The sequence below is a fragment of the Mixophyes fleayi genome, chromosome 9 (assembly GCF_038048845.1).
Source record: "Mixophyes fleayi isolate aMixFle1 chromosome 9, aMixFle1.hap1, whole genome shotgun sequence".
NCBI classification, from domain to species: domain Eukaryota; kingdom Metazoa; phylum Chordata; class Amphibia; order Anura; family Limnodynastidae; genus Mixophyes; species Mixophyes fleayi.
This window is the reverse complement of record NC_134410.1, coordinates 59,048,513-59,071,135: the sequence shown is the minus strand read 5'-3', so window position 1 is coordinate 59,071,135 and position 22,623 is coordinate 59,048,513. Positions and strand designations below refer to the sequence as shown.

The 22,623-nt window shown below is 39.5% G+C and overlaps 1 protein-coding gene across 1 annotated transcript in view; it reads right to left on the bottom strand.

Annotated features, from left to right (window-relative positions):
• LAS1L (LAS1 like ribosome biogenesis factor) overlaps positions 1 to 21,418 on the bottom strand; it is a 29,138-nt gene extending 7,720 nt beyond the window's left edge. The window contains exons 1-8 of the mRNA XM_075184391.1: positions 21,234 to 21,418; positions 20,173 to 20,298; positions 16,022 to 16,091; positions 15,122 to 15,203; positions 14,334 to 14,495; positions 11,310 to 11,356; positions 6,807 to 6,913; positions 4,886 to 4,974 (exon numbers count right to left, since the gene is read on the bottom strand). Of these exons, the coding sequence (XP_075040492.1) occupies positions 4,886 to 4,974; positions 6,807 to 6,913; positions 11,310 to 11,356; positions 14,334 to 14,495; positions 15,122 to 15,203; positions 16,022 to 16,091; positions 20,173 to 20,298; positions 21,234 to 21,364 (814 nt within the window). The 5' untranslated portion in view covers positions 21,365 to 21,418. The remainder of the gene's footprint in view (positions 1 to 4,885; positions 4,975 to 6,806; positions 6,914 to 11,309; positions 11,357 to 14,333; positions 14,496 to 15,121; positions 15,204 to 16,021; positions 16,092 to 20,172; positions 20,299 to 21,233) is intronic.
• Positions 21,419 to 22,623: the final 1,205 nt, after the last annotated feature.

Below are 22,623 nucleotides of genomic sequence, written 5' to 3'. Positions count from 1 at the left end.
TAGGGCCCTTTCTTTTATCTGTCATTTTACAAAGGAAGGCACACCAAACATACAGACTTAAATTTAGCTGTTAGAGAGCGAGAGACAGCAGAGAAAATATGAAAAAGAAAAAAGAAACAAATAATCGAACATAAAAGTTATACTTGTAAATTGTTAAACTAAAATAAAATACCTTGGCAAATATAATTTCCACTAGCCCACTTTGCAGTCAGCAATACAATAATATATGTTTAAATAAATCAGATAGTTAGCCACAGGCCAAACAGGGGAGAAGTTTAACAGCAGTGCCTGGTGCCTGCTCCCTCTGCTCTGCATCCTTTCCCGGGCTTATATTTAGCGCCAAAAAGGCTGGGCTATTCCAACTTTCCATGGAGAGCAGGGGAGCTCTATATCATAGCTCCCCCCCTCTGATACTGCTGTCTCTCTCAAGTGCTTTTCCTGCCCCATTAGCGGGGATGAGAAGAAAACAAATAGTATATAGCAGAGTAGTGGAGACCTCAACTGAGGTCTCCGCAGCGGATTTTCACCCCGATGCCCCCTCCTATGTATGAGGGGGGATCTTGGTATGGCCCCCCTTCCGTTTCCTCTCCTCCGCGGCTTATTTTAAAATGGCCGCCGGCATTCTTTTCATTCCGATAACCGGTCCTCCAGCGCCGGTTATCAGTGAGGCCCCAAGAGTGACAGCGGCCTGGAGAGACCGCTAGTCACTCTGTATTCAAGCACCCTAATTTGCTCTGCCAGTGAGAGCCTCTGGCTCTCAGCTGACAAAGCAGTGCCTGCGCTGCTGTTCTGGGAGTGTGCTCTCTATAATAAAACACACTCCCAGGTCTGCCCAAGCTATTGTCAGCAATGCTAGAAATTAACTAGCTAGGTGCCAACTCCCATGCTCCCCTTCACACCCCATGGTAAGCAGTGTCTCCCAGACTGGATGAAAGAGAAAAAAATAAAAATAAACACCACCTTCTGATGGCGCACTGTATGTCTGTAACCTAACACATATATATCTTAATAGATCATGGCATTCACTACAATGTGATGGGCAACTCCAGCTGCAATACAGGGGAAATGTGAACTCCTCAAAAAAGACAAACTATGAGAAAGAAAGAAAATGTACAGCACAGAGTTGTCACAAACCCTAATCACAAACGTAACTGACACAGAAGTGTAAAAAAAAAAACCTCTTGCACAATCATAAATGAATCACATATAGAAACAATAACTACTGTACTGTGAACACAACATTTCATTGATGCAAACACCCCTGAATGAGAAGGATACTAGAGCTATACAAATGCCAATGGCAAGCCAACTGTTACATATCCGTGGTAGCAAGAACTCGTGACACGCAATAAACTCTGTGAGAAACCAGTATGAGGGGCGGTCCTTTCTCACCACAATCCGCAGCAAGCACCGCCACTTTTCCCCAAGTAGCGGCATTCAATGTTGTTCATTGTCGGAGTTCTTCAATAGATGACTTTTTGAACTTTTTTATTGAATTTTAGTACATATAACAGAAAAAACTGACAAAACAAACATTACTTAACATATGTCAGCCGTTTAGCAGAGCTCCAAGGTTACCCTAGTGAGATCAATGCGAGTGAAGGCATAGATGTAAAATCTATACATAGTACAGAATAATATATAGCGGAAATGAAGCAAGTTCACATTCAACAGAACAGATACCTACAAACATAATTGCATGTACAAATATCCTGCATAAGATCTTGTCGGAAATATCGCATAAAATAGCAAAGTTTATCAACGCCTAAATATTGGAATTAAATTAATTTAGATTTAGACCAGACCGGACCAAACAGGGCTCTCACATTTAACTACCCAACATCCTGTGCTACCCTTCTTTTTCTATGCTTGGATTCATACCAAGATGACCAAACTTCATGATATTTGTGTTCGGCCCTTCGCAACTTATATGTGTATCTCTTGTGGTCCATAGTCTTATTTACCAAAGCCCTCCAGTTATGGAAGTCTGGTTTTGTATTTGCGAGCCAATTACGCGCTATGACAACTTTTGCCAGGGTAATTGCTATGAAGACAAATTTATAAAACGGGCACAGTTAGTTTTTCTCTAGTGATATCCCAAATATACATACTTTAGGTTCCAATGGAGGAATACCAGTTACCACCCCAACAATACATTTCCATATTTTTACCTAAAAGGCATGGACTACATGACATTCCCAAAGCAAATGCCAAGAATCACATCTTGGCTGAGAGCATTTAGGGCAATCAGCGTTCCTAGCCCCATCAATTGTTGCCATAGACATTGGAGTGCGATATCCCCTATGCAAAATATAAAAATGAATTTGTTGAAAACGCACCGAAGATGTGGCAAGTTTGATGCTTTTTAGGATATCATACCACTCCTCCTCATCAATTGTACCAATATTGGATTCTCATTCTACCTTGAGAGGTAATAAACTATTACATGTCTGATGATGGTTAAGCTCCGCATAAACAGAAGAGATAGCCCTGCGACCCTTCATACTCTCGAGCAGAGATCTAACAGGGGCAGTAGCCAATATAGGGGGGGTGTTCCCAAACTGAGACTGAGTTGCATGTCTGATTTGCAAATATCGAAAGAAAGCCCTCTGAGGGATCTGGAAATTTCTTTTAAATTGTTCAAATGATTTGAACAGATTTGTATCGTAGAGCTGACCCAACCTAGACACCCCCAAACGCCGGCAAAAACAGTCCCCACTCAATTTTCGCAATTCAGGTAGAGCGTCATGATACCAGATCGGAGTATCTGCATCCACACCTTTCCCCCCCAAGGATTTAATGTGCCATTTTACAGATCCTAATGGCTTGTATAGGAGCGTCTGTCTGTCTTACGAGTCCGACCCATCAACAGCACAGAGGGGTGAACTGGGGCCCCGCCCGTTTACCAATAAAGCCCAACAAGGAGCCGCCATTACAACCACTCATCCATTCAATCAGATGTGACAACTGAGCTGCCATATAGTATAATCTAAAGGTTAGGCAGTGCCAAGCCACCATCAAACTTGGATTTACATAAAGTGCTAAGTTTTATTCTAGCCCTTCTGTCACCCCAGACAAATGAAGAAAGTATTGATTTTATAACTTGAAAATTTTTGTTAGGGATATATATGGGCGAATGTTGCAACATGTAAAGGTATTTAGGTTGCATTATCATTTTAAAAAGATTAATCCTTCCAGTCACAGTCAATGGTTTTGAACTTTATATTTACACATTTTATTCACACTTCTATATTCTATTCAACCCGTTACGGAAGTGGCTGGTATGTGTAGCGTATCGTACATTAGAAAGGCATTTTACAGGTTGCAAGAACTGACCTAGGTTATTCATGTTATGTGTACAGTACGGCAGTTTCATTTGAATTCAGATTTAAGAGTGAAAGGTATTTACAGTATAGTAGCGATTGTTTCTATGCATTTAGTATTTTAGTATGTGATAGTGCAATAAATTACTTTTTTTTGTACATTTTCATCTTCTGTTTTGGTGTTACATTTGTGATTAGGGTTTGGGACAACTCTCAGCTCTGTACTTTTTTTTCCCCTTTCATAAAAAAAAAATTAAGGATGCAGAACTTATGGTCTTATTCTGTGGAACCAGACATAAAAACCGTTAATTAATTTTCTTCTCCCTAGACTCAAGGAATAGAATACACTTATTTTGAACAAAGTAAGTTACTGTAATATATAGGACTGTTGGTTTTTTTTGGTTTTTTTGTTATGTATGCTTTTAAATTCTAAGAAGAAAAACACCACCACCATACAAAAAGCAAGCAGTGTAAAAGTACTTTCCTAGCTGCTGGGGAAATATTTAGGGAACTTCTCTCTAATTAAGAGGTGGTGAGTGATTGTGGTCTTGTCACTATTTCCAAAAATTTCATGTGACTTAAAAACATAAAAGGAAGAACAAAGCGAAGCAATACAATTTATTAATGTCATAAATAGATTTGATCTTATTTGGTGTGAAGACATTAGAAACAATGAATCTCGCGGGTAAAAATCAACAGCATTCCAAAGATGAAGCACAAAGTCAGGTGTGTTTTTGGACAACCATACAATATGTTTGCACTAGACATTTAGTAATATTAGGAACACACACTTCTGGGAAATTGCATGTACAAGGTAACCCTTTGAGTCACCTGTGGGTATTCAGCACCATTACATCTCGGAAACGCCTTCATCAGGATTCATCAAATCAAGGCTGAATTTTAGGTTTTGCCAAAATTAATCTGCACACATTTAAAAAAAATAAATCATACATAATACATAGGTTTTAAAGGGATTTAATTCTATTTATTATTATTTTTAATAACATGTGGCTTAGTGGTTAGCATTGATGCCTCACAGTGCTGAGTTGGTTCAGACCAGAAATCTTTGTGGAGCTTATATGTTCTACCTGTGTTTGCATGTGTTTGCATGTGTTTCCTCCCAAAGTCCAAGAACACAATATTAAGTTAATGCTCTTCTAACAAAAAGTGACACCAGCGAGTGTGCATGCATATTGATAGAATTTAGATTGTGAGCTCCAATAGTGCAAGGAGCTATGTGAATGACCAGATATTCTCTGCATAGCACTACTTAAGATGATAGCGCTATTGGGGGGGAAAAAACTTTATGCTATTTATTTCTGTAAAATCAGGTCATACTCTTGACCGATTCTGTGGTGCAAATGCTGAAGTCTCTATCATTACCTACTCACACTATAAACGCATGACAAAGCCGTCCGTATTGAATATGCTACTCTTTGGAGCACTCAGATGGTAACAGCAAGAAAATAAAAGGCATTACCAACTTGCAGGAAGGAATTACAGTTTTAAGATTATCACCTAAAAATTCTAAATATGTTAAGTTAACCAAACAACATTACTACCTTCTGGCTCTATCTTCAAGGTTAATAGCTGCTTTCCTGTAGGTACAATGAATCCATCCTCTAGAAGAATCTCAACTGCAGTCTGTGTGCTAAAAAAAAAATTAAAAAAAAAAAAATGTATCAATGCTCATGTTTCTTAGGCTAAAATACACAACACACAAATTAGCCTGAGAGCTACAATATTTTACAGCACATTTTCATACACCACAAACATAGTACAAGGAAAATCTGCAATATCCTTTCATCAAGGATAAACAATTCTAACCTATCCTCAAATGAGAAAAGTGTATATGTGCCGACAGTGATAGATTATTATACAACAGTGACTGCTTCTTAAAGCCGTTATAGTAGTTTTATTCTCATTTAGAAAAACCCAACAACATTGATCATAGAAACATGGTATAGACGGCATAGATTTGTAACTGAATGAATCTAAATTGTGGTAGTCCCCATAACTGGACTTCGAAAAAGCGGATAAAACAGTCCAAGATATTTTTTTACAGCAGGACGTGCAGTTAAACTAATAAACAAATTTTGATTCCCAAAACAGTTTCTAGGAATTGGGAGGAGAATTGTAAATGCAGGAGTCAATTTAACCTGTATTTGAATTTTCCGGATCAGAAGGACATCAACAGATAACCACCGTCCTGTATTTTGAACGGTTTTTAATTACAAGTTTTTAAATGGTTGTAAATAACTTTCATGTTATTGTGCTAGTATTACATGTGCATTTTGTTGTAATCTCTTTATTACCTTGTGCATTCAAATTAAACCAGGGTTTAGTGAATTGATCATGACAGTGGTTAATCTTAGAATTTCATGTTTGAATCAGTTTTGCCAAGTACACACTCTGTATAGGGTGCATCATATGACATCTATGATGACATAACTTGAGGAAAGGTCATGTGGACCGGAAATGAGACCACTTGTTTATACATGTTATTGGTGAAATAAAAGTGGCATTAGTCTTATTGACAGACTGATAGTTCCTTTATCCTGAAAGGATAAGACAGACTAGTGGCCTGTGCCTGCTCATACTGACTTGAGAGAACAGTGACCATGTTGAAGCAAGTACAAATCTGGTCACTGCAGATAATGTCTGAGGAGTATATCCAGATATATTACAGAAGGGCAGCTGTTTCTTTCATAACTTGACCAATTAAATCAAAACAATACTATCTAGACATATTGCACCAGGGGGCAGCATTCTTTTTTTTAGCATTGTTGAGCACAATTTTGGACAAAATTAGAGCCCCAACAATTAATAATCATCCCAACAAGTAACGTGATGAATGCAACAAGAAGGTTAGTCTGGTAAACCGTAATGAATATGCATCTATAAGCATGTCTGTCACGCATCCAATCGTTGTTGGCAATGCATTTGCACTGGTCTTTGTATCACAGTTCTCCAGAGCATCGAGCCCTGGAGACCTGACCGTTCTGTACAGGAGCAAGTAAGAGTTTCTCAGAAACTGCAGGAGTTAAGATAAATATATAGATTTGATATATTGCAAAGCGGTGCAATTGTACCTGGGATGTCAAAACATCTGCTTACACCAAAGATAAATGTATACATTGTTCAGTATATGCTGCAGTATTCTTTTAAATTCCCTTCCACACATCTAGTCACTGAATAAGCTACACTGCTAGCAGCAATGTAAGATCCAGCACTTTTTAAACCATGGGCTATAGTGGATATATCTCATAAGGAAAAATAAATTACTTAATATATATATATATATATATATAAATAGTCCAATACTGTATCTCGTTAGGAGCTGCATACTGATCAACTGCTCCAAACTAGAAATCACAAGGAGGCCTACTGGTATAACTGATCGATGTGATGCAAATGAACAGATGGGTACTCATATGTCACTGGATTCAGCGTGTAGTAAACAAAATGTATGTAATTCAATACCCGTTTTGTAACACTAGCTCTTTGGCCTGTGCTATGATCCACTCCAGGTTAGCTGTGGAGTTCCATGGTTTCTTTGATTTTGGATCACTTTGGAGCTCGTGAAAGATCTAATACGAAGAAAAAAAAAACACAAATTACACATAAATAAATGAATGCCAACACATCAGTCTAGTCCAATGTTCTAGTACAGGAATAATGCAACAATGCTTCTCGAATACAACTCCCAAGTATTACCAGAAACTGGCAGTTGTAGCTCTACAGTAACTAGATCGACCCTTTTTTGCTCAAACCTCTCCAGCATTTTCTGCCAAAATTTTAAGTTTTGTCATTTAATACTTCTATTACGCCATACTGTGGGATTGTCGGTAACTGAGCCAAGAGTGAGTCGACTGTTATACTCTGCCTTGTTTTTGTTCCATTTTGGATGAGTGCAACAAGAAGAATAAACTGCAAAGCAAAGACAGATAAATACTCCCCCACACTGAGTCACACAACACTGGCAGACAGACAACGATTTAAAGCAAAGATTACTGCTAGGTGTAATGCACCAATTCTGGCAGCAGCCATCTACACTGCAATCTGAACTACAGAAACAGCACGGATTTGATACAGAGAAAAATATTATGAAGTTACCAAGTTACTGTTTAGGTTTCACTGGAAATAGGGGGTACTAAGAAAGTCCAAATGCAAAATGGGACTACTTAATTTCCTGGAAAATCTGCTGTAGTTGCATTCCTTGTTTGTATATTAAGAAAACTTGTAATCACAGCACTACCAAACTGACATTTCATTACATGTCACCAGCAGGTGCAGCAGCTGGTGTATGAGATTTACTACAAGCACCTTCATAATCAGAGGCTACTGTCATGCTGGTTGAGACACACAAAGAACACCCACTTCCCATCATCTCCTGTCTCACGGTAGGCACTAAAAACAGTGACTCACTCACAATAGTAAGAGAAGCATTTAATATAAATAGACAATATCTGTTCGGATAGAGCTTTTTTTCCTTTAACATTAACTAGATAAGAAAATGTATGCACAAAACGTAATTTTTATTTTTATTTTGAAAGCGCAATTGTAGAGCAGCAGTGGGCAACAGGCGGCCAACCGAGCCTTCTCTTACGGGTCCCCCAGCGGGTCGCCCTCATTCTTTTTAGGCCAAGAGCAGCAGACTTTCGCATCATGTGAAGTGCAAAGTGGAGTAAGATCACACGGCAAACCCAGAGGAGGGGAAGTGCACTCCCTCCTTCCTATCTGCAGCCCTACAGCAACTACATATTGACCCTCACTTTTGTAGAGCTTTCTGGTTAAAAATGGTATTCCCATATGATGCATGGAATCCAGAGGTAGGCACACAACATAAAATTGTGCCAAGTTATTGTTCGTCATTTAAAAATTCAAAATAAGTAAATGGACTTCATGAAACACTAGATTTGGCAGCAGTCAAATTAAATTTGTAAACTACATTAGGATTTTCTTTTTCATTAATAGTCATGATCTGTTATGTTGGTGTAGAGGTTTAGGTCAACCAAAACTTATGCAGTACACATATAGTTAAAATGATCAACAATAATATACAGTACCAGTCAACATTTTGGACACTTTACTGAAAGTATATTTCTAATGATCTTAAAATGCATTTTGCGCTAAAGGCTTATGCTTAAATGCATGATATGAGTTTCTTACACAAATATAAGTAGTGAAGCTGATGCTTATGTGTGGAACTGGTTTGTTCGCTAATGCGTCTTACATAACCTATTTGGTACAAAGGAATCTTTTCTGGTTGTAGTAGTCTATAATATGGCAAGAAGAGCTCAACTTAGCAAAGATAATAGGACAGACTATCATTACTTTAACAAACTAAGGTCAGTCAAATCAGAAAAATGCTACAACTTTGAAAGTTTCTTCAAATGCAGTGTCAAACACCATAAAATGGCAATGATGAAACAGGCCAGCTACAGGAAAAGCAGACCAAGGGCTAGATTTACTAAGCTGCGGGTTTGAAAAAGTGGGGATGTTGCCTATAGCAACCAATCAGATTCTAGCTTTCATTTATTTAGTACCTTCTACAAAATGACAGCTAGAATCTGATTGGTTGCTATAGGCAACATCCCCACTTTTTCAAACCCGCAGCTTAGTAAATCTAGCCCCCAGACTTATCTGTACTGTACAGGACAAGTTTATTAGAGACACCAGCCTCAGAAATCACCTATTAACAGCCCTTCATATTAGAGGCCAAATAAACACTTCACTGAGTTCAACCAGCAGACACCTCAACATCAGTGTTCAGAGGAACTACTACTGAAGGAGCAAAATAATAAAGAGACGACTTGCTTTATCCAAGGAATACCAGCAGTGTAAATCTGTCCTTTGGTCTGAGGAAACCCCAAATTTGAGATTTTTGGTTACAACCACTGTATCTTCGAGAAACACAGAAAAGGTGAACAGATGTGTGGACTTGAGGTTCCCACTGTGAAGCATATGGGGGGGGGGGGGGGGGGGGGAGGCTGATGGTGTGGGTGTGCATTGCTGGTGACACTGTTGGCAATTTCCTTAGAAATAGAGGCACACACAACCAACACTTCTTGGCACATTTTTTTCCCCCCAAAAGGACAAGAAGCCAAGTCACAACTTGGCTTATTGTCAGACCTATTTAACAAAGCAGGAGAATGATGAAGTGCTGCATCAGATGACCTGCATGCCATAGCCGTCTGACCTAAACCCGATAGAAATGGTTTGGAATGAGCTGGAATGGAGAGTGAAGGAAAACCAGCTAAGTGCTCTGCATATATGGGAACTCCTTCAAGACTCTTGGAAAAGCATCCCAGGTGGCTACCTCATGAAGATGGTTGAGAGAATACCAAGACTGTGGAAAGTTGTTATCAAGGCAAAGGGTGGCTACTTTGATTACGCTGCGGAGCACTCTGGCGATGATGATGAGAATGGCGGTGATGACAATAATACTTTGAAGAATGTGAAATAGAAGACAATGTTAAGACAATGTTAAACAAATTAAAACTTTTTGGTCACTGCATAATTCCCCATTTGTGTCATTTTATAGTTTTGATGACTACTAATTTTCTTTAAATGTGGAAATTGTATAGAAAAACCCTTCTATGAGTAGGTGTGTCCAAACCTTTGACAGGTACTGTATAATTAAGGTATTTAAAATGCTACAAAATTGTACTTGTGTAACCTAATAGGACCACTAAATGACAACACTGAAATGTTCATATACGAAACAAAGAAAATATACACTACAGTGGAATGCCAGGTTAACACTGAACAGTTCTGCTAAAAGTATTACCTCCCCCCAACAATGCAAACTGCTGTAACTCATCCCACATCATTAGGAAAATGTCCTGGTAGGAACTCTTGACAGGTCAAAAAACAGAGAATGCTGTCATCTGAGTTACTGTGACATCACAAGCCCTGTGTGTTAATCCACCAACCCCCACACAGCATTTCTGCTTAGTACCTCCTCTAACAAGACAAACTTCTGTAGTCGAGGAAGATAGAGCATGGTGGACATACTTTGTAAAACTCCAGTTTTCAGTTAATTTACTTAGATTATACAGCTCAGAAATACACAGCATTTGATAACTATTCATTTCAAATTGTGGCTTTACTGACTCGCTAACAATTTCATATTACACTTGCTTTCAAAAAGTTACTTATTAAACGGATTAGCTTGTATAATGAGCATTACTACATAATATGATCATCATCACCATTTATTTATATAGCGCCACTGATTCTGCAGAGCTGTACAGAGAACTCACTCACATCAGTCCCTGCCCCATTGGAGCTTACAGTCTAAATTTCCTAGCATACATACACACAGACAAACAGACAGAGACTAGGGTCAATTTTGATAGAAGCCAATTAACCTTATAGTATGTTTTTGGAGTGTAGGAGGAAACCGGAGCACCTGGAGGAAACCCATGCAAACACGGTGAGACCATACAAACTCCACACAGATAAAGCCATGGTCAGGAATTGAACTCATGACCCCAGCGCTGTGAGGCAGAAGTGCTAACCACTTCTGCCTCACAGAAGTGCCTACGTAATATTATCATTTATAAACAGTGGGATGGGGGATTGCGTTAAATGATCCCATGAAGTGGATTTATGGATATGTTCAGTTTTTACAGTAAAAAAGTCTAACAAGCATTCCTATTTTTTTTAAAATAGTATCAAAACTCTGCCCTGAAGCTCAGCACCACCTAAGGGAAGCAGACATTTGCTGACAGATCTGAGTCTACAAATGCAGACAGACTATATATGAGCTTTATTGATATATTTTTGGTCACGTTATACCCAGGGTTATTGTGTAAGAGAATTTATACTGCATTTAGGTCCTGTGCGGCTGTAAGTGTGCATTACAGGCCATGTGGTGAATTTACTGCTCCCGAGGTAGCTCAGCAGCATATGTTCTACTGTTTAGTAAACTCGCTTGTATATGGGTAAGGAAATTTAGAGGAGCATTGAGAAAAGTACCTTGAACTGTTCACTTGTATAGGATCGCAGGGCTTCTCTGAATTTCACTGTGAGGAAACAAAAAGATTTAATGCTAGACAGTTCATCATCATTTATTTATATAGAGTCAACATATTCCGTAGCGCTTTACAATTATCTTGTTTGGAAAGAAAACCAAGTGAGAATTAACTTTATCAGTTTCCTTATAACCAACAATTTCCTGGTAATTCAGCCTGTAACAGTGTAAACAGCAGTTAAGTTTCATTGCAGAAGTGGTGTACAGGGAAATCCCCTTTGAAAAACCAATATCCTCCTCTTAATGATAATGAATAGTTTGACAACTGCAACTTAAAAATATAAAAGGCTAGTGCAAACAGACAATCCCTTAGTAATGTAGACTCTTGCAGAGCAACAGAGAAAAATGGTTAATTGCTAAATATTTCCCAGCCATGCAGGGCCGTCTTTCCGACTGGGCACGATTGGCAGGTGCCCGGGGGCTCAGCGGGAAAGGGGGCCAAAGACGGGACTCTCGGAATAAAACAAAACAAAAAAAACCAAAAAACACAACTTACCTTTTGCGGTCACCTGACCGTTCGGGCTCCCTCCCTGGTCCCCTCTTCCGTGCTGTGCTCGCAGTGAATGTCGGGCGTGATGCGTTGTCACTGCAAGCACAGCACGGAAGACTGAAGAAGAGAAGGCGATCGAAAGGTAAGTTAAGGGGGCATATATATATATATATATATATATATATATATATATATATATATATATATATATATATATATATATATTCTATATATCTATATATCTATATCTATTTTAATATAGGGACCCGGTGCACTGCTTTGCCCGGGGGCCCATAATGTTGTTAAGATGGCCCTGCAGCCATCGCTACTTTACAGGTATCAATAGAAACGGAGATTGTTACATGTTCCTAAGTGACAGTCTCTAGAATTCCGATTCATACGATTTATTTTCATGCTTTTAAAACACTACTAATCTTACCCAACATAATGTGACACACTGGTCACTTTGAACGTTCACCTGATGTGCCAGGACCAGCTAAGAATTCAGCAGTGCACTGTATACAAGTCCTGCTCACTGAAGCAGGTAGCAGTGTCGTCACCAGTGTGTACTCTCCAGCAATGAGGTGGTAGAATACAGTAGACCAATACTGGAACATTGCAGACTTCAGCATTTAATCTTAAAATACTCAACTCCATCTAATACTAGATTTAGGAGGAGCTTTTATTTAAAGCTATAAAAAAAAGGTGGCACTGAAGGGCATCCCACTCACTCACGGAAGGTCGAAAGGTAATTAGACGACCAATCACAAGCTGATATCACTTGATTGCGGCTTGTAATTAGGCTTCCTGGTGTTAACAGCATGACCAAAGTTCACACCTTTGCTTAGGCCGCTTTAGGATTCCTACTCACATCCCCATTCATCTCCACTTTACATTGCCAAACTAAACTGATTCACTTTCTCTGTATTACAGAACCAACAGCGCCCTAGGAAAAGACTGCCATGCAGTACCACCTTCCACTAGATGGTAGTGCAGAGCAATGTTGTTCCCCAGGGCCCTGTCTGTTTTATGTAATACTCTTCTGCTAGGTGGAAGGGGGATTGCCAGACTATTGGACATGGAGCTACCATGCAACAGTCAGCTGATAACCTGGCAAAAAAAAAAAAAAAGGATCTAGCATCCATAAAGAAGCGGTTTAATTGAATTTTCTACAGTCCATAGCTGCGGATAGGCTGATCTACAATACTACATCATCCTTAAACCATACTGTACATGCTACACAAAGTCTTTTTTTTTTTTTTTTTTTTTTACAATGGCTCCATAGACACAGGACACTCCTGGCATACACGCATGCAACTACAAGAGGTTAAATCACATTTGTCATTTAAACTGAAGCACTTCATCAGCAGAAAGGAGTGGATTGGAATCAAACCCTTCAAAGTAACCCACACAACATCTGAAGTTGCTGCCACCAAAGAGATGGACGGTAAAAAAAAATAATGGTTTCTTTGCTTGCATTCATATCTTCCAACTGATAATTCTAGGGTCTGCAAACAAACATTCTCCTTTATTTTACTGTTGTTTTTTTAAATTGAAACAAGCTCTAACAGAACAGCTTCTGTGCACCAAAAGGGTTAACAGCTTTGCAGAGAATGGCAACAATGGTCAAAACAAACAGAAGTCTTGGCTGCCCACTGGGCTCTACTGTAGGAATAAGAAAGGGAAACTTATAGGAGAGTTCCACTATTAGCTTTTCAAGAAAAATGAATACATGTCAGTTAAACTCTCCAGGTCACACACTGGCTAGTTAGAAAAAATGTTTCATATATGGTTATTTTTCTTCCAGAAAGCAGCAGAAAGTTTAAAGATAATTTGCAAAAGGAGCTGGGGGCTTTCATCTGCCTTAAAGCTGGTTGCCTGAACTCAATTTCTCTCAACTTCTCTAGGCCACTTTATTTGCAACATTCAGGTTGATTTCTGACAAGACTTTTTAGGTATTGACGGACAGCTAGATTTATACCATGTATAATGAATGGTATACGGTGCTGTGATACCATATGCTGTCCTGTCCAACAATAAAGAAATCAAATGCTAACTCTACACCTGGACCCAGTTGATGCACCATTAGCTACAAATTTCTTCCCTACAAGGATTTTACAGGCATGCATCACTGCTTCTAACATGCCACCCAGTGGTTATTTAATTTACCTTCTGCCAAAAAGAACCTTACTTGATGGGCTGAGAAAGGCAGGCAAGTGAAAGTAATAAAATAAAATAAACTAATATATAATTATATATCTTGGCGATAACATGCCCTTTGTCTAACATAAATTTATTTGGTGTTCGCCATTTTTTTCTCTTTATACCTCCTCCCTTTGTGGGTCACGCAAATATCTCACTGATCACATTTGATAGATTGTTAGACTGATTTAATCAGTAATGTATGGTTTTGATACTGTTCCCCCTTAATCTGTTAAAATACAAGATGTGAAAAAAAAAAATACCACAAGTTACTAACCAGAAAGGATTTGTTGTTTCTGTTCTTTTAATGACAGTGTGGGCAGGACATCTTCAGACTCTTCTGAATCATCATCCGCAGATACCCACTGAGGGTTTGAGGAGTTTCCCAGCTGGCGGGACCAATACTCACGTCTCAGCCATTCCATCACAAAGTCCCAACCTGAGCAGAAAGAGAAGACATACCTAGTGAAAAAAAATTGTTTGGACAAAAGTATCTCTGTATGCCAACAAAATATTACTACAAATACCTGCTCAGAACCAAATCTAGTTTGCAGTGGTAGGGGCATATTCAAATGTTTGATTGTCCCGCGGCGTTAAAAGTAAAGTATTGTCGTTATTATGGTAATACTAAGCTGGATTTCAGCTCGCAGCTCCCTGAGCTGCGAGCTGAAATCCAGCGTTAAAGGTACCGTAATAACTATTTACGCGCACTATTACTGTAATGACGGTAATAGTGCACATGCCGCATTACTTTTACATGCAACGCCAACAATTGAATATGCCCTGTAAAGTGGTCTACAGCCTGCCCCTCTTGCACACCTAAACAATAATTTTTAGCACTTTCACAGGGAAACGAAGACAACCCTCAGCAAGTTCTGGGAAATTATCAATGCTCCTGCCAATACATAATGGAGTCCAAGTCTTAGGTTATTTACTATCTGAACTTGTGATTTGTTCAGATCCGTGGTTTATATTCACACAAACACTCAAACCAACTAAAAACATCAAGAATAAAGACCAAAACCACCGCAAAATGAACTCTTATCAAGACTAAAGAATGCTCACCTTTCCGGCACATACTCAGTTTGGGCAACTTCCCATGAGTGGCACTGTGACGAAGGTTTACCACCCACTCAGGAATCTTAAGCTGAAACCATAATGCAAAGATAAATTTTAGGTGCAAGAGAGTCTTGTAAAATTACTGAAAAGGCTGAAGTAGTAACAAAGACATATTTAATGTAACCAGAACATTTTGCAGTCACTTAGAACCCCAAAACACTGCACCCATCATCATCATCATCATCATCATCATTTATTTATATAGCGCCACTAATTCCGCAGCGCTGTACAGAGAACTCATTCACATCAGTCCCTGCCCCACTGGAGCTTACAGTCTAAATTCCCTAATATATACACACACTCACACAAAGACAGACAGAGAGGGAGACAGACAGAGACTAGGGTCAATTTTTGATTGCAGCCAATTAACCTACCAGTATGTTTTTTTTTGGAGTGTGGGAGGAAACCGGAGCACCCGGAGGAAACCCACGCAAACACAGGGAGAACATACAAACTCCACACAGATAAGGCCATGGTCGGGAATCGAACTCATGACCCCAGTGCTGTGAGGCAGACGTGCTAACCACTAGGCCACTGTGCTGCCCATCTACCCATACTAAGGGGCATATTGAATTGTTGGTGGAAACACCGAAAATCTCGCGCTCGTCGCACTATTACCGTTAATACGGTAATTTTCTCGCTGGATTTCAGCTCGCAGCTCCGAGCCGCGAGCTGAAATCCAGCTACCTATTACCGTATTAACGGTAATATTAAACAATTGAATATGCCCCCAAGAGTTTTTTATTCATCTGAAATAGAGGCTTCAAGTGTTCTATAGGATAGTGGTGCTTACATTACCATATGTTACTTTGGGGATTTGAGAACTGGGCTGTATTTGTCACTCACCTCATTAGCCAGACGTCTTAAAGGAATAGCAAAGTTTTTCTGCTTTGGTTCAGTAATTATGTTTACAAACCTGTAATAAAAGCATAACAAATAATATATCATAGAGTACGTCAAGCATTCACTAATGTAGTAACAGACTAGATCAGACTTTTCATGAGAAAACAAGCATAAAGAAAAGGAACCTTTGGCCATCTAGTGATTCCAGACCAAGTTTGCCCAGATCATCTGCCAGCCCTAATGGAGATTTATGGAGATGTAAAAAATTGATGTTCAACACTGGAGGAAAGGGGTTTCCAACTTGATTATGATTGATTCTTTGGTTTGTACACATCCTACTGCAACTTGTAGCAAACACATTTAACTTGTCGTCATTTATCAGTCGTCACAAAATCAGGCAGAGATAACAGTTTGCTGCTCCTGGGTAAATCAGTATGCGCTGCAGATCGTACCGCAGGGCTATGTCATACCCAACAACTACATAAAAAAACATTTGTACGGTGTCAGCAGTCGCAAGTTCTATCAATTATTTGTGGACATATCCTTAAATGAATGGGTTTTCCACCTTATATACCCAATTAATTGGGTTATACGTTTCCTCTTATGACTACTAAATAAGACTGATATGGCTTTGTCTTGTTTCTGGCATGCGACACCACCAGCTGCTGTCTGCATAGAACTGTATATAATGCAGTGTGCTTGACAGCTTTGGGTTGTATCCTAGGACAAGGAAAATAAACTGAGTGATCTAAACTTATGACTGAAGTACAGAAACTCAGTGTTCCCTTCCAGCTCCCAACCTGCCACCCGGATTCAATAATGCTGCAGAAAGGCTAGGCACCATGAATTGCAGTGACATGACTCCTTCAGCAAAGCAGCGGCTCGAGTTATGATTCTGCCCAAATATGACCTTTAAAGTTTTACTGTTAGACCAAACTTTAGCCTGGATGTTGACCTACCCTCCATTGGCTCTAAACTTACCATTAGAGCCAATCTCATCCCTGGATACTTCTCCTGTATCTGCCTCAGTCATGTCTGGGCCCGTATGGATCACACTCTCCAGTTGTAGAGACCTTAGATTAAGCCTTTACTACTTTATTTATGCCTGGGTTCCAGACCTTGATTTATTGCTTTCCTGGCTCTGTATACATCTACTTCCAATGCCTGCACGAGCCTTTAGAGAAATGCCAAAAATTGTGTACTGGAGTCCTGGGGACAACTGCATATCAGTGAGCGCTCAAAGGGAAACAGGCTGCTAAATGTGGAGAGCAAGAGTAGTCCGATTTTTGGCATTTATTCTAGGGTTCCTGTGTGTGAGCATCCAGAAATATGAAGTAGAAAAATAATCTTGGAGCTAAACATTTGACACTCCATACTATCATCTCAAATGTTGGATGGTCACTTTATTCTAATTAGTTTGTATTAGTAGCAAGTCAAAACAAAAATACTTTTTGCTGTACATTTCTTGAAGAACAGAAGGACTCACGACCCTATTTTATTTATTTTACTTTTCTTTAAAACTGCATTACAAACTAAGAAAATATTTTACCAACATGCCCCCTTCTACTAGCCAGAGCCCTTGGGCTGCTCAATGCAGTTGTTTTTCCTGGGGCACTTCTGTTTCTATCACAGCCTGGACAAAAAACACCCACTCACACACCCTTCTGCCACCATTTAAAAATGATTAATTTCATTGATCTGCCAGTTCTGTATTACAGGGAGAGGAGGCACATTGGTAGAATACATTCCTGGAAGTTAGTGTTGCATTTAGCATATTTTCAATAATACTGAAACATTAGGTTATCTCATGCCAGCCTCCAGGATTTAAGCATAAATCACTGAAATAAAGTGCTTATGACATACTTTAATGAAAGCTGCTCATTTGTTCAGAAACCAGACAACAGTGAAAAAGGCAACTCCATTTTAGAGTATATACAGATAGAGTACTACTAATAATATCCCCTGAAATGCTACTTTAATGCCTTAGACTGTAAGAGGGATTTTTGTAAAATAATTATCTACCATTGGGTATCTATATTAACAGATCCTTTCCCTATATTGGTTTTCAACAATTTTCCCGCAGTTCAACGCTTTTTAGGGGAAATCATTGTAAACAAAGGGGGAATTATATATACACACAACAATCAGCCACAACATTAAAACCACTGACAAGTGAAGTGAATAACATCAATTATCTTGTTACAATGGTATCTATCAAGGTGTGGGATATATTAGGCAGCAAGTGAGAAATCAGTTCTTGAAATTGATGTGTCAGAAGCAGGAAAAATGAGCAAGCATAAGGATCCGAGAGACTTTGACAAGGACCAAATTGTGATGGCAAGACAATTGGGTTAGAGCATCTCAAAAACAGCAGGTCTTGTGGGGTATTCCCAGTATGCAGTGGTTACTTTCTACCAATAGTGGTCCAAGAACGGACAAACGGTGAACCAGAAACATGGTCACAGGCGCCCAGGGCTCACCGATACACCAGGGGAGAGTAGGCTAGCCTGTCTGGTCCAATCCGTAGCACAAATTGATGAAAAAATGAATGCCGTCTATAACAGAAAGGTAAGAGAAAGAAGGAATTTGTTTAAGGTGGTGCACTAAGAAAGAAATTTGTGTTTTCTATTTTTTCTTTTAACATCTATTATAGTTGATTTGATTCAAAATTAACCTTTATTTTTCATGAATATACATTATAAATCATTGAAATATAAAAGAAAAATGTGCAATGTGAATAAAAAAAAACATGAAATAAAAATGCTAGGTGCACTTAAAATGGCCTCCAGTATTTTTTTAAGGTTATAATTCAGTATTCGGCCGTAGCAATAAGGAAGGTTAATTTGTTCTCTTGAGATTTATATTCCCTTCTCTATAATTAGTACTTTTCCTTACATTGAGGTTAAATTCTAGCAGTTCAACCCTCATTTTGCATTACTGCTATTCATACTATTCACTGAGCATACATTCCAAGCCGTTTTGTTCAGAGTCGTTAAAGCGTTCACGACTGCACAATGTTCTTTTATATTTCACTGTTTTATAATCAATTTTAATGAAATTGAAAAAGGTTACTTTTTAATTATAACAACTAAAATAGACATTAAAAATAAAAAAACAAAAATAGAAAATAAGGGAGTACTTAGTCCACCACCTTGAACAAATTCCTTCTTTCTCTTTTCCTTTATGATCAACAGTAACCATTTAGTGGTTGCACCCCACATAAAAATAAAAAAGAAAAAAAACTTAAAATTAGAATATTGGGTAAAGAAACTCTCCTCAATTGGTGCAACAAAAAAAATCCCATTCCCTTATTTAAATCTAGAACATAAAGGTGTCATAACACAGTGCGCATATTGGGCTGAGTAGCTGCAGACCGGTTAGAGTGCCCATGCTGGCCTGTCCAATGCCCAGAGTGCCTACAATGGGCACGTGAGCAGCAGGACTGGACCATGGAGCAATGGAAGAAGGTGGCCTGGTCTTCTGTTTTCTTTTACATCATGTGGGCTGCTGGGTGTATGTGCATCGTTTACCTGAGGAAGAGATGGCATTAAGATACACTATGGCAAGAAGGCAAGCCGGCGGAGGCAGTGTGACGCTCTGTGCATTGTTCTGCTGTGACACCTTAGATCCTAGCATTCATGTGAATGTTACTTTGACACATACCACCTACTTAAACATTGTTGCAAACCAAGTACACCCCTTCATGGCAGCGGGCTCATTCAGCAGGGTAATGCAGCCTGCCACTCTACAAAAAATGTTCAGGCATGGTTTGAGGTGCATGACAAAGAGTTAAAGGTGTTGTTTTCGCCTCCAAATCTCAATCCGATAGAGTATCTGTGGGATGTGCTTGAAAAACAAGACAGAGCCATGGAGGCCTCACCTCACAACTTACAGAACTTAAATGATCTGCTTCTAACATCTTGGTGCCAGATACAACAGGACACCTTCAGAGTTCTCGAGCGTGGACTCCACAACAGGTCAAAGATGTTTCGGCGGCACAAGGGGGCCTACACAATATTAGGCAGGTGGTTTTAATGTTGTGGCTGACTGGTGTATAAATGACAGGAGTATAATTATGGTCAATATTTTAAATAAATAAAGAGATAATAACGAACAATAATGCAAGACAAATTGCTTACCAACCATATACTAACCTTACAAGTGCCAATCCATAGAGTAAGGCAAGCTCTTGTTCTCCCATCCCACCACCCATGTCAAGAATTTTGCATCGCACAAGGTCTGCAGTGCATTCTACAGCAAGCGGCATGCTGTTCCCATATCTGTAAAGAGTAGGAAGCACAAAACATACAATTCAGATGAAGGAAACATTTCAAAGCTATAAAGTAGACCATTTCAGATTAGAGATCATTGGAGCCAGCAACATGATGTAATGATTGAATATTGAAATGGAAATGTATATGGCGAATAAACAACATCTCACCATATTAGGCCAACTTTTGTTATAACCATCAGGCTATATCAAAGCATTTTGACCCACATTTGTCCCTGCAACAATCTATTTGGACATACTGACAGGTCACAGAAAGGCAGATTTCTTAAATAGAACATTTTTGGTGAGATGTAGGCACAACAAACTCTAACATTTTTAATGCTGGTAAGTAGGATTATAAAGTTCCAAGTTGGTTCAAATGAGGACACACTATAAGTCAAGCATTCACTTATAAATTGACACAAAAACTTGCTTATAAAAATACAAGCAATGAATTGCATAGTGACCAACACTACTGGCAAACAGTTGACAGCTAAACCTATAAAATAAAATGAAAGAAATAGACCTTTAATGTTAAATGCCTGAATCTGAGGGGCTGCTATGGACAACTGCACTAGGAAAATGCCTGGTTCTGACGGGCTGCTATGGGCAACACCATCTTATTCCATCACACACGCTACCAAAATTGCACAAATCAAACCCTATTTTTAGCAGCTGTCATTAGAATTGAGTTAGGTACACAGCACCAGACAAAGGTGCATTTTACCAACACTCCATTGTAAGTAGCTTTAGCAACACGTGAGATTAAATAAAGCTATTTTGTAATTAAATTGCAAAACCCAATAATTCATTTTACACCCTGTCTGCACTTGTTACAAACCTTACACCACTCTATAATTCTGCAGTATAAATAGCTACATATCTGCAGCACAAGGAGCACAAACTCAAACCAACGCCTTCATGGTTATATCACACCCTCCTGACCTGCTCTTCCAGGCAGATATCTGATGCAGCGCATCCCGCTGGAGCTTGCAGTCCCGGCTGTACAGATACTCTAAGACTTGTTCCCACTCAGCCTTGCTAACCCAGGCTACAACCTGCCGCTTGCCCGCCATCTCCAAGCAGCAGTATAGCTTATCCTCTTCCGCCAATCAGTGTTCGCCTTTGGTTTAGGGCAGGGTACCGACTAACATCGCCGACTAGGAACAAGACCAGTGATGTTAAGTTCCTTCCGTAACTCTTGTCCCGGAGCCTTCGCTGCGACTCTGTGCTGCCCTAATTGTAAGGAAAAATCTTGCACATAGGTGTCTAGCTCAAAAGTATTTACCCAACCAAGCCTCTCTTTCACAGATAATAGAGCTGTGGTGTAATTTACCTATAATTCAACGAGTGATTTATGAGTGATAATCCTTGAGTGGTAAATCTGTACAATTCACTTGTCTGAGGTAAAATGACACATGACTTCTGTAGGGTCTAAATAGATATACATAGATTGTGGAGACAGGAGAGCAATATGTATGTATAGTTTATTTACGTAGCGCAACCATTCCTCCCAACATTTGGATGTTTGGAATTGGAGACTAAGGGGTAAATGTATCAATCTGCGGGTTCTTTAACACCCGCGTGTTCAGCCTCTTCCGCGATTAAATTTCAAGCGGCGCTGCATTGTAAAGGGAAGTTAACCCTTTACAATGCAGCGCCGCTTGAAATTTAATCGCGGAAGAGGCTGAACACGCGGGTGTTGAAGAACCCGCAGATTGATACATTTACCCCTAAATGTGCATGTCTCAGAAAGTATTATCATGTTACAATGGGAGCATGGCCGTGTCAAGCTAGGTCTTGTCAGTTGTCACCAGGGCCAGACTGGGACTAAAAATCAGCCCTGGCATGTAAAGTACACAGGCACACCTCAGTTGCAGTGGAAAGAAATCATGTGCCGCCGCGGCGGCGCCGAAAAGGGCGTGACCACATTGTGTTGTGGGTGTGCCCAACATGAGGCATTGATATATACATTATAATAAAATGTTACATTTATCACGCCCTCCCAGCCACATCACGCCATCCCCCCAGGCACATTATGACACCCCCAGCCAGTGCCGTAACTAGACATTTTGGTGCCCTGGGCGAGACAGGGCAACGGCGCCCCCCATCTAAGTGGGAGTGGCATTTGACAAGTGGGTGTGGCCAACCTAATGTGTGGGTGTGGCTAGCACTTTACAGAGAGAGAGAGACTATCATTACTGGGCGGCACAGTGGTTAGCATTGCAGAATAACAGCAATTGTACTGTAAATTTGGCCAATGTTTGCTGCTTAAGGGACAAACTTTTTCAAGATCTGGAATTGTCTCTGTAAATTAGGGATAGTACTTTGTACC